Source organism: Myotis brandtii, unplaced genomic scaffold (genome assembly GCF_000412655.1).
Source record: "Myotis brandtii unplaced genomic scaffold, ASM41265v1 scaffold333, whole genome shotgun sequence".
Classification (NCBI taxonomy): Eukaryota; Metazoa; Chordata; class Mammalia; order Chiroptera; family Vespertilionidae; genus Myotis; species Myotis brandtii.
Window position 1 is genome coordinate 121,006 of NW_005362842.1, and position 13,233 is coordinate 134,238.

The 13,233-nt window shown below is 41.2% G+C and overlaps 1 protein-coding gene across 1 annotated transcript in view; it reads right to left on the reverse strand.

Annotated features, from left to right (window-relative positions):
- The window catches only part of STK4 (serine/threonine kinase 4), a 26,614-nt gene extending 13,387 nt beyond the window's left edge, over nucleotides 1-13,227 (reverse strand). Inside the window, exons 1-2 of the mRNA XM_014543693.1 lie at nucleotides 13,158-13,227; nucleotides 6,460-6,540 (exon numbers count right to left, since the gene is read on the reverse strand). Coding sequence (XP_014399179.1) covers nucleotides 6,460-6,540; nucleotides 13,158-13,192 — 116 coding nt within the window. The 5' untranslated portion in view covers nucleotides 13,193-13,227. The remainder of the gene's footprint in view (nucleotides 1-6,459; nucleotides 6,541-13,157) is intronic.
- Nucleotides 13,228-13,233: the final 6 nt, after the last annotated feature.

Consider the following 13,233-nt stretch of genomic DNA (forward strand, 5'->3'; position numbering starts at 1 on the left):
ACCACAAAATGGCATCTTAAAAACTTGACATTTAAATTGTACTAAATGTGTTAGTATGAAATTATTATAGTATCTACCATTTCATGTCTGATGTCTGCCGAAAACTGTGTATCATCTCAGTTCATCCTTACACACACACACACACACACACACACACACACACACACACAGACACACAACAATGGAAAAGGGGCCATTATCCCTATTACACAGGTAAATGTGAAAAGGCTCAGAGGGACTACATGACTTGGCCAAGGTCACACATAAGTGATAAATAAATGGTCAGTCCAGAATTTGAATCCAGTTGTGACTGAATACAAAGCCTTAGCTCGCTCCACATCGTACTATACTGGGTCACAAACTGGAGGTCTTTGTTTCCTTGTGCTCACTCTAGTACTGAGTTCTTCATTCCTTGCTCCTCTTACTTGCAATAAAACTTAAAACACTATGGAAATGAATTAAAAGTCTAAGTCTCTTTAAATGCTAGTATCAGGTGAACAGACCATATAACTATTCTTTTTGCCTTTTACTCTATCTTTTCTTAAGAGCTTATTATGAAAATAAAAAGTATATATATGTATATTCATTCAATTTGGAGGCTAAGAGTATTAGATTTAGAATCTAAAGACCTAGTCCTACCACCACCACATTTACAGACATAGTTTTAATTTTTAACCCTGTTGTGCCTCAATTTTCTCATCTGTAAAATGACAACAACACCAACTACTTTACAAGACAATTGTAATGGTCAAATGACATGCCATCATCACCTTAAATAGATTATAGCTTCATTCAAATTCTGATGGCTGTCAGTGAAATAGTGAGTAAACTGTCTTTCCCGTTTCCCAAATATTCCTGCTTCTTCATAATGTCTTGGTGAGAAAAGATCAAAATAGCTGAGTGCTCTAAGTTGCCAAAATGGTACTCAATATTCATTTCAATGTGTTTGTTTATAAAAATCTATGCAGAGCATATAAAAAATTTCTACTCCACCAGAAACCTTTACATTGACAAAATTACTATAGTGATCCTTAAATGTTACATAAGCTTTTTTTTTTTCTCAAGAGTAAAGCAACCACTGACCATGTGGAGAAGACCCTTCTTCCTTGCTAAGGTAATCCTCTGATTTGTTAGGGAGGTGAACTCCTTTTCCCAGGGGATAAAGCCAGTCACAGTAATCCTATTTCCTTCAGCCAATGACCTAGTTCTGACCAATGAAATTTGAGGGGAATTCTGCTGAAGGGTTTCTGGGTAAGACTTTCTTCCCAGGTAAGAGAGAAGCACCCAAGGCCCATTTTTACTTGCTACTTCCTTTCTGCTTTTGTTACTGTCATGTGAGGCATGATGCTTGAAACTAATGTGGTCATCTTGAGATGATGAGAATTACACAAATGCTAAACCATTATTCAAGCCAATTAACCATTCTGGAATCTTTCACTCCCAGATTTATTATACTTAGTTATTAAATGCCCTTATTGGTTAGCCACTGTTAGTGAGGTATTCTGTTACTTTCAGCCAAAGTTATTCTTGATATGCTAATTCCCATCTGTGTGAAAATGCCTTTATTTCACCTTCATTCTGGAATGACTTTTGCTGGACACAGAATTCTTCTTTGATAATAGCTTTCCCTCAGCATTTTTACTGCAATTTTGCAGTTTTTATTGTTGTTCAGAAGTCAGCTATCACCAGATCATCGTTTTTTCACAGGTAATCTCTCTGTAGCTTTTAAGATTTCCTCTTCATCCTTAACATTCTACAATTTTACTAGCAGTTGATTTATTTGGCATTTCATAAACTTCTTCAATCTGAAAGCGCATATCTTTCTTCAAGTCTGGAGAATTCTCAGCATTATCTCTTTATTTCCTCTTTATCTCTTCTTATATATCCTTCTAGAATTCCTCTTGGACCTGTATTAGACTTCCTCAATCCATGCTGTCCTCTTGGTTTCTAACACTGTATTTCTCTGTCCTGCATTTTGTGATTGGTCCCACTTCTCTCTTCCAATTCACAAATTCTCTTTTCAGCTTCTCTAGTTTACTGTTTATCCAATTTATTAGGCCTTTAGAACTTCAATAATTGTAGTTTTCATTGTCAAGATTCCCAACATCTTATTATTCATGGGGCTGGCTGACTGTTCACATTAATAATCTGGTATTCTTTTAAGGATGTCATTCCCTCCTTTTATCTTTTTGAAAATCATAAACAAACATGTTAAATCTCTTTCCAGACTGCTCCATTATTTCTACTTCCTTGGGTGTGAATTCTCCCATTTGTTAGGTCTGCTGATTATATCATGGCAGTGGATTTGTTTGCATGAGTTTCCTTTTATCTTGAATGATTTTTCTCTATATAATGCTCACTGTCATGAGCACTCCATGATGGTTTCATAGTTCCCTCAGCCAGTCATCCAGGCTGTACAATTTAAACCAGATCTCATATTAGAAGTTTGGGGGTTTTGCCCCTGAAGATACCAGACCTGAATGCAGTCCAGGCCCAGTTCCTATCGTCAGACCAGCATCTCCCCTTTTTCTCCAGTCCACATATGATACACAAATTTATTTCAGATTTAGTTCATAGATGCAGAGCTCGTCCCAGCCCACAACTTCATGTAGAAAGCCCACCTGCAGTCTCTGACAAGGACAGACATGCTTTACCCCTTTCTTACTGTTTCAGATACCTTTTCTATCACGGATCCATAGCTGTCTATGTATCCTAATATTTAAAAAATTAATTTTCACTCATTATTCTTATGTATTTAAAATGGAAAGGAGAGCTCCACATACTCATGCAGTAATGTTGACCAGAATACTCTCCATGCTTCCTTATGCCATCTTGATAGCAAAGAAAACTCTGATAGTTCATATGAGCAATTAAGATACCTAATTCTACATACTGCACTTACAGTGATCTAAAGAGGATTTAGAAGGCTTACCAGTAAGCAATCATGCTCACTTACAGGCAAGGCCCTTAAGACCTAAGTGAACTTTAACTGGCAATGATGGTGGGAAGCACGCGTTTCCCATAAGCCATACAAGGCAAAGATCAATGTAGAAAAACAGAAATATTTGAGGGCAAATTAACCAGGTACAAGTCTTAACATTACCACTCACTAACTATGAAACCACAGGCAAGATGTTTTTATGAGTCACTGTATACACCATTAAGTAAAATAGGAGGGAAAAAACACTAGGCTCTAATTCAAAGCACTTTCCAAGTGCTGTCCAGTCTTCCTGGTCTGGAGCTTTGGCTCCACTGTCCACAGATCCACACAATTTCCTTAAAATGCAGACTGACTGCAGGCCATAGAGTCCAATGCTGTCCTTTAGCCAGAGTTATTTTCACAAGGCACATGTCAGTGTGAGTTTGCAATCCATTCATTTTCCAGAACAGTTTAAGGATGGCATGGCAGTTTGTGTTGAGAAGTAAGTGCAGTTAAGGTCTTCCTTCAGGACTTCGCTGGTTAAATGAGGCTTGATCAGGTTCTTTCAGCCATAATGACAGAAATTCAAGCATTTGTGGGAAGAATAATATGGGAAGAAAGACTTGAAGCATTATTTTTTTTGTCCCTGGTAATATTTTTATAGGAAAATTTCCATCGATGAGGATGTTCATGGGTCTAAAACACAATTAAAAATAATCATAATTAGCTTAGTTTTTCCTTACATTATGTTCTGTCTGTAGTTTTCTTTTCATATTCTCCAAACCCAATCAATCCAGACACAGCTCCCTTAAAGAACACCTAAATATACTTGAAGACCTAAGATTTAACTTTAATTTGACATGAGGAAATTTGAAAAATGCTTCGGTTGATACAGTTAAAAATAAAATACTAGTTGCCCACTTACTGAGCACTTACTATGTGACAAGCACTGTACTAAGTACTTTACCCCCATTATCTCATGTAATAGTCAACCCTAAGAGAGAGATACTAATATCCCCATATTATAGCTGAGGCTTGTGAAGCTTCAAAATATTAAGCAATTTTCCCAAGATCACTTGTTTATTATGACTAATAAACAGCAGAGCAAGGGTTTTAACACAGGTCTGTCTGACTTCAAAGTCTATACCCTTATTGCTGTAACACACTTCTATTAAAAAATGAAAGAAACAAGTTAGTTACATAGTCAGTTATGCCTAGCACTCTTTATCTTATTCAAAGCATAACCTGTGATCGTTGTTAGATTAAGGGCCTTAGATTCATTTCTTTGAGGAAAATAGCAAGGATGCCAAGCTAAAGCTGAAAAAGGCAGGCAGGAGATGTAGAGGGCAGTTGTTTTCCCATACCTTTCATGCTGCAAAGTCAACTTGCAGTCTTCAGATTTATCTTGCAACTTGTCTTTAGCAGCACAGATGGTATCATCTTTTACTTTCCTTCTCTGCTGAATTTCATGCTGGATTCCAAAGAGTATTTTTCCAACTTACAAAAAGATGATGACTAATGCTTTTTACAAGGAGGTAATCCATGAAAAACCTATTCCATGTAATCCAGGATAGGGTTTAATGCAGGGGTGGGCAAACTTTTTGACTCAAGGGCCACAATGGGTTCTTAAACTGGACCGGAGGGCCGGAACAAAAGCATGGATGGAGTGTTTGTGTGAACTAATATAAATTCAAAGTAAACATCATTACATAAAAGGGTACGGTCTTTTTTTTTTTTTTAGTTTTATTCATTTCAAACGGGCCGGATCCGGCCCAAGGGCCGTAGTTTGCCCACGGCTGGTTTAACGTGATTATCCTATCTAATAAAGAGGGAATATGCTAATTGACCCTCATGCCATCTCAAAGATAATGGCGCCCACAGCCAATAAGGAGGGGATATGCTAATTGACTGTCACGCCCTCAAAGATGGTGGCGTCCACAGCCACAAGATGGCGGCCCAGTCCCCTCAGCCCCCCAGCCGCCCAGGGCCGGCAGACGCTTGTGTTGCCGGCAGTGGCAGGAGCAGAGATGTGATGGGGCATCGCCTTCCCCTGATCGCCAGGTCGCCTCCCGCCCCTGAGGGCTCCCGGACTGTGAGAGGGGGCAGGTAGGGCTGAGGGACCCCCCTCTCCAGCGTATGAGTTTTCATGCACCGGGCCTCTACTTGAACTCCAGTAGGCATAAATGACACTAAACCCCAAAATAATTTAATGACATATAAGACTTGATTTTAAAGAGTATATAGTAATTAAACAACAGACATTTAAAATCAGAACCTGCCGAACCGGTTTGGCTCAGTGGATAGAGCGTCGGCCTTCAGACTCAAGGGTCCCAGGTTCGATTCTGGTCAAGGGCATGTACCTTGATTGCGGGCACATCCCCAGTGGGGGGTGTGCAGGAGGCAGCTGATCGATCTCTCTCATCAATGTTTCTAACTCTCTGTCCCTCTCCCTTCTTCTCTGTAAAAAATCAATAAAATATATATTTAAAAAAAAATAAAATAAAATCAGAACCTACAGTAAATAGACAATAGACATTTTTTAAAGTTAACATTTCAGTTCTTCTCTTAAATCAGTACTTGTAAGAGACTCAAAACACACACACACACACACACACTTATTTGCTTATATATACAAACTATTTCTGAAATATACATAAAAAACTGTTACACTGGTTGCTTCTGGGATGTGGAGAGATAGAGGTAGGGGGCAGATTTTTTTCACTGTGTACACTTTTATGCTTTTTGAATTTTGAATAAGAATTACCTATTTAAAAATTAACAGCAAAAACTTAAGAAAGGGTATCCCTAAAATTTAGTATTCTTTAATTACAGGAGAATAAATAAGCACACACACAAGAATGAAAAGGATATGTAAAAGTACAAAAAATTATGATGTAACCTTTATGTATCATGAAAGTCAATAATGGCCATTACTATTACTAAATGTCACCAGTACATTATAAACTCATCCACAAATCTGTGATTCAGGAAGTCCACTGGTACCAAACCTGGGATTTTGGATCTCTTAGGAAGTCATAAAACTAGTAATAGTTCTTGATTTATTTACTATATTTCACAATGTTGCACTAACTAAAATGCTGAATTCCTTTTTTAAATTGAAACAAATTATTACATATCAATTAGAAGTCATGAACTACAAATTAAAATGTCTGACTGACAAAAAATTTTAAATAAAGTATAAACTAATTAGTGCTGTTAAATAGATAAAAATCATGCAAACCATGGATTCTACAAAAGTAAAAAACAAAAACAAAACAAAACAAAAAAACCCAATAGATGTCCTTGGTGTTAAAAAGACCAGAATCACTAAATCTTTCTAGAAAAGTGACTGAGGAAAGAGGGAAAGGGCATTTCAAGATGTAAATTTACCTCCCGCCCCACCCAGAGCAGTGCCAATATGCATCATCTCCCTTTCTTCTCCTTAGGTCTGCAAAATATTGCCAGAAGAAAGGTTCATATCCTTCTGGTGTTGGGGGAAGAAAATGACTGGCATCTACCTATATTTTCTATATACTCACCCTTCTCCAAGTTTCTCTAAGACATCAAACACTTCTTCTGGCTGTTTAGTTAAACTATCTTCATCCAACTTTTTCAGCTGCCTGTGATTGAAGAAATATAAACACAAAACACATTTTACTTGTTAGCAACTAGAACACAAAATACATTATTTTATTTTTTTAATATATTTTTATTGATTTCAGAGAGGGAAGGAGAGGGAGAAAGAGATAGAAACATCAATGCTGAGAGATAATCATTGATCAGCTGCCTCCTGCACAGCCCCTACTGGGGATTGAGCCCACAACCCAGGGATGTGCCCTGACCAGGAATCGAACCGTGATCTCCTGGCTCATAGGTCGAGGCTCAACCACTGAGTCACGCCACCTGGGCCTAAGATGCTAATTTTAAAATAAACAATGTGCCCAGTTTGATTCCCAGTCAGGGCACATGCCCGGATTGTGGGCTTGATCCCCAGTGTACGGCGTGAAGAGGGCAGCCAATCAATGATTCTATCTCATCATTGATGTTTCTATCTCTCCTTCCCTTCCTCTCTGAGATCAATAAAAAAATTTTTTTAAATACAAAATTAGCATCTTAGGAATTCCTCTATGAAGTCTTCACTAGTAAACAACAACAAAAGTAAACTAAGAGACTTATAAGGGAAGCTGAAGGGCTGTCCTATGGAAGTATAACATGTGTCCTGGGTCACCCTGATGAGCAAAATCAGGACAAGGTGGTGGAGAGCTACCAAGAGGCTAACTTCAGTCCAACAGGTGTAAGAATTTTGTAACAAAAGTAGTTATAGCCCTGGCCCGTGTTGCCCATGGGTTAGAACATCGGCCCACACATTGAAGGGTCACTGGCGTGATTCCCAGTCAAGGTCACATACCTGGGTTGCAGGTTTGATCCCCAGCCCCAGTCGGGGTGCGTACAGGAGTCAGTCTCTCTCTCTCTCTCTCTCTCTCTCTCCCACCTCACCCTTCCCACCTCCCTTCCACTCTCTCTAAAAAACATCCTCACTCCTTCAGTGAGGATTAAAAAAAAAAAAAGTAGTTCTAAAGTGGTTTAGACGGCCTTAAGTAATTCCTAGATCCCCATCACTGGAAGCTTTAAACAGAAAATAAATCATGTGGCTGAAATGCTATAGAGTAGATTCAAGTATTGGATGTAACCTTTATAATTAATTCATTTAAATCTGAATATTCCATGAATTAAAATGGTATAACTATCTCTTCAGAAAAGAGGTTTAATGTAAAGTTAACTATGAATTGAAACATGGTCTTAAGATTGGAGACTAAGGAATACATAGAAGATCCTTGCCCACCATTAACAAGTCGTTGATAATTTTGTCGAAACACAAAGATTTTACAGGTATCATAGGAACAGGAAGTAGAAAGTATATGCTTAGACATGATCAAAAGTGAAATATACCTAGGCAGCTGAGAGTGTCAAACAGTATCACAAAAACTCTCCCACAAGTAGTCATGTACCTCTGACTAGTCCCCAAAAATCAAAGATATATGGTTGCTTACAACTTCCAGATAATTCAGATTTTTCTGTCTATGCCAAACAACCATAACACACATGGGAGGTTATAAATTAATAATATTATTTTAAACTCCGAGACCTCTGAAAAGTATTAACAGGCTTAAAGAAGGAGCCTGCTAAGGAATATTTGTGTGCCCGTGTATATCTTCTACACAATGACTTCCTGAAACTACAAAAGACAACAAAGAAAAGAGAGCTCAGGAAATGGTGAAATATAGAAGTAGTCACACTGGTGATTTCTTTGTAAAGAAAAGGTTTAAACTAGCTGAACAATACCAATTTTTACACTCACACACACACACAAAAAAAACTTGAATTTTAAATACACACACACACACACACACACACAAATGTGTAACTTCCTAGAGAAAAATAGCAAAACCAGAAGATAACAAAACTATAGACATATCAAGTGTATCTACCAATAAACACTGATCTAAAAAGAATAATTTAATAGAATTTTCTAAATATCAAAGACTATGTACTAGAGAAATGGAGTTTTACTCCAAGTCAATAATTATCATAACTTGAAAGTTAACGTAACAAAATGACCACGGTGACCTTTGAAAAACAAAAGTTCCTAAAAATTAAATTCCAATGACATCATTAAAAACTCCCAGATTCCAAACATCAAGGGCTGAAGTGAAACTCCTCTTAAACTTCAGAAGTAAAATTTCTTTTTTTAAAATGTTTTTTATTGATTTGAGAGAGAAACATCGATTTGAGAAACATCGATCGGCCTTCTGTATGCACCCCAACTGGAGATGGAACCCGCAACCCGAGTATGTGCCCTGACTGGGAATCGAACCCGAGGTCCTTCGGTGCATGGGACAAGGCTAAAGCAACTGAGCCACACTGGCCAGGGCAGAAGTGAAATCCTATGAACTCAGAAGTTAGAATGACATCTCATAAATCAGGGGACTTTTTTGTAACTATATAAACAATGGACAATACCTCATTCCTCAAGTATAATTAAAGTTTTATAAACAGCTTATATAAAGGAAGATCAAATGTGTTCCTTGGAAGTTGACTTTGTGGTTAACAAAAAACTAAACTCACTATTTCAACTACAGGGAGACCACGGCATAACAAAGGAAACTGCTGCGGCCACGAGAGAGACAGCTGCAAGCCTCTGATAATACTTTGACAAGTCAAACTTTACATGACTGCTCAGATACTTTTTAAAAACAATCTAAGTGCTCTTTTGTTTGTTTTTGGTTCCGGCTTATGGGTTCTTTATATCACTGATGCCTGATAACCCGGAGGTGGTCAATAAACACTTGCTAAATGGATTAACGAATGTAATGATGGGAATCATAACCCTTTATCAGCAGTCTTTGTGAGTTTTCAAAATAAAATGGAATTTCACGCCCTGGCTAGTGCTGTTCAGGGGTTACAGCATTGGCCCACACTCTGAAGGGTTGCAGGTTCTATCCCAGCGGTTCTTCACCTGTGGGTCGCGACCCCTTTGGCGGTCGAACGACCCTTTCACAGGGGTCACCCAAGACCATCCTGCATATCAGATATTTACATTACGATTCATAACAGTAGCAACATTACAGTTATGAAGTAGCAACGAAAATAATTTTATGGTTGGGTCACAACATGAGGAACTGTATTTAAAGGGCCAGAAGGTTGAGAACCACTGTTTAAATCTATCCCCAGCCCTAACTAATCAATATGTCTCACATCACATTGGTCTCTCTCTCTCTCTCTCTCTCTCTCTACCCCTCCCTTCCACTCTCTCTAAAAATCAATGGGAAAAATATCCTCAGCTGAGGATTTACAACAGGAAAAACACCCACACAGAATTTCACCCCAAGAAGTATTACTGGATTATTAACAAATAGGATTTCTATGAAAAATCTTTGACAAGTGACTTAATGATATTTTATACCATAAGTCTTCATGGAAGAAGTACCATAACCATAACAGCCCAACTCTGATGATTCAGCTCTCTCAGCTGGGACTTGCCCAGGTCCTAGGTAGTTTCACAGCTTACTCAGAAACCAACAGGCGTGGCCAACACAGCCTCCATGGACCAAATACCAGCAGATGCTCTTCTCCTAAGTCAGATAGCCACGTGCATGGCCAGCATCCCAGAAATGCACTCTACACCTTCCGCCACACTATTCTCTAATGGCAACTCACTTTATCAATCAACCTCCTACATAACCATCAACTTTAATCTATCATCACTCACTTAGTCACACACAAATGTCTAACTCACGAGCACAAAGAGCATTTCCTACGTTGGGATTGCTAGAAACACATACAGTCTGAACCTCTGAAAAGACACCTGTACCTTTCCAACCCAAATAAGGGTGTTTATGAAGTAGTTACTTACAGGTTTGGCTAAATCTCAAACTTCTTTCTCCCATCTTAGAACTCTAGTAAGGTTCATTTTATTTATGTATACCCATGCCTCTTTCCACACAGTATTCAATGTGGATGGGTTGCAACAAATAAATAAGATAAATTGATGAAGTTTTTAATGATAATAAAAGTAATGTGTTCCCCGACCCCTCAAATTCATATGTTGAAGTACCTCCAAAGGTGACTGTGTTTGGAGACAGGGCCTTTGAAGAGGTAATTAATGTAAAATCAGGTCATCTGGGTGGGCCCTAATACAACATGACTAGTGTCCTTATGAGAGTAGATGAGGACACAGATGGGCACAAAGGGAAGACGATATGAAGACATAGAAGGGAGACAGTGATCTACAAACCAAGGAGACAGGCCTCAAAAGGAACAACCCTGCAGATGCCTTGATCTCAGGCTTCTAGCCCAGCCGTGGGCAAACTACGGCCCGCGGGCCGGATCCGGCCCGTTTGAAATGAATAAAACTAAAAAAAAAAAAAAGACCCTACCCTTTTATGTAATGATGTTTACTTTGAATTTATATTAGTTCACACAAACACTCCATCCATGCTTTTGTTCCGGCCCTCCGGTCCAGTTTAAGAACCCATTGTGGCCCTCGAGTCAAAAAGTTTGCCCACCCCTGTTCTAGCCTCTAAAACTATGAGAAAATGAATTTCTGTTGTCGAAGTCACCCAGTCTGTGAAACTGACATGGCAGCCCTAACAAACTAGTACAAATGATGAGAAAGTTAATCTGCTGCAAAGAAGGCACTTCACTAGTTATGAGAGCAGGAAAGCACCAGTCATGTGAAAATTCTGCCCTTCGATGCTCTTTTCTTGCACATTTCATACATTTTTTAAAATCCAAAAGGCACAGGAGTGTCAAAAAACAAAAAGGCTTACTCTTTTGCCCAAGATTACACAGCATAAGGCAAAGGTAGAAAAAAAAAACTCAAATACCTAATCGTCTTTCAATTAAACCGAAGCCTCAGAACATGTTTCAGGAAAAAAAAAAAATGTAACCAGTGTACATTTATAACTGAATCACTACGGTGCGATTGCAGATCTTGCTGATACACGTGAGGCCCTGTGAAATAGGGGTACTTCCAGAGAGGCATCGGAGTGAGGCAGTCCGAGCACGGACTCTGGACCACACCGCCTGGATTAACATTTCAGCCCTGCCACGTACTAACTGTGGGACCTCCAACACATGACTAACCTCTCTGTGCCTCGGTGTTATCACCTGTTAAACAGACACAGACACAGCCACCACAGAGAATTGTGGTGAGGGCCACATGGGTCAATAATAAAGTGAGTAATACAAAATTACCATTTTTATAGGTCAAAAATGGTCAGAGATCAGCAATTTCATATGGTTCAACAGGAGACAAAGACAGCACCCCAAAAAACAGGGTCTGGCATTCGGTAAGTGCTCTATGGGTGTAATAATCATTATTATTTCGGTCTCGGCACATCGCAGCGGGGTGCATTACGAGTCTATCCCAACCGGCTATTTGCCTCCTGCAGTTTGTGCACTTCAAAAACAAACCCCAACTGCGCAGCCCAGGCTGCCAATCCCTTCCCTTCACCTCTCCATTGCCCCACACTCCCACACACTCAACACTTCCTACTTCAGTGCTCACTCTGCTGCAGGAAGTCAGAGGTCTCTGTGAAGCAGCAGCGAACTATGCTGCACCTCAGAGCAGCACGACTCCCTCCGTCGCTACTGTCTCCTTTTCTCCAGACGTGGCAGAGTGACTGACATAAGACCCTGGTGTCCACAGAGCAAATCAAGGCTACCACTGCAGCCAACCCAGGAGGGCAGGTTTCCTAGGCTCCGCCACCTTCCTGAGCTTGACCTCAAACAATTCCAGGTAGCTGTGGGATCTGGAGCTGAAACTCACAACACAATAGAGGCCTGGAAAGGGCCCGGTGACCCAGACCGAGAGCAAAGAAGGAAACTCACAGGACTGTGCCTCCAATCTTAATCTAGGCCTCCACGTGCCCGTCTTGAAAATATTCTGTTTCCTCATCTACCTCCCAACACTGGGTTCTGAGGGGCTGTGGAGGGCGTGAGGCGAATAAAACACTGGATATCAGGAATGAAAGATGCCATCACCATGACAGAGTGAGGACACTGCCAGGATCGTCTTCCTAAATGCCATCCTCCTCGAAGCCTTCCCTGGCCAGACCTTCACCCCTTCACCCCTTCACGGTACCCCTTCGGCCTTAGGAGCAAAGCTTCCCCCTCACCAGATCCTCCCCGCCAGGCGCCTCTCGGGTGGGACTCCCTCCCGTGGAGTCCACCCAGCCCTCCTCTCTGCTGGTCCGGATCCCCCTCAGGCGGACCCCTCATCAGATCCCATCTTCCTTCAGCATTCCCCGCATCTCGGCGAGTCCCTGCTAGGCTGGCCTCCCCCTGTGCACCTCCTCCACCCCCACCCCCTGAGCAGGTGCTCTCCCTAACTTGTCTCCAGGTCCCTCAGCAGTTGCTCCCTTTAGCATCGCCCCAGAACGTCCCCCTCCGCAAGTGCTCTCCCTAACCAGCCCCACGTTGATCCCCTCCTTGCGCGCTGCCCTGGGGAGCCCCATCCGCCGGAGGTCCCCCACTCAGCAGGTGCCCCATCAGCCGGGTCCCCACGCCCCGCCGGGCCCTGCCCGCGGGGGGCTCACACACGGATGTCTCAAAAAAAAAGGCGCCCCGCCCCGCAGGTCCCTGCCCGCGGGGGGCTCACACACGGATGTCTCTCCTCCGCCAGCTCCCGCCTTTCCCTCCCCCACCCCCTTCCTCTCAGCCAGCAGCCCCTCACCGGCGCGGCGGGTTCCTCAGCTGCACCGTCTCCATGGCGCTGCCGGCAGCCGCCCTGACCCGCTCAGTGCTCCATC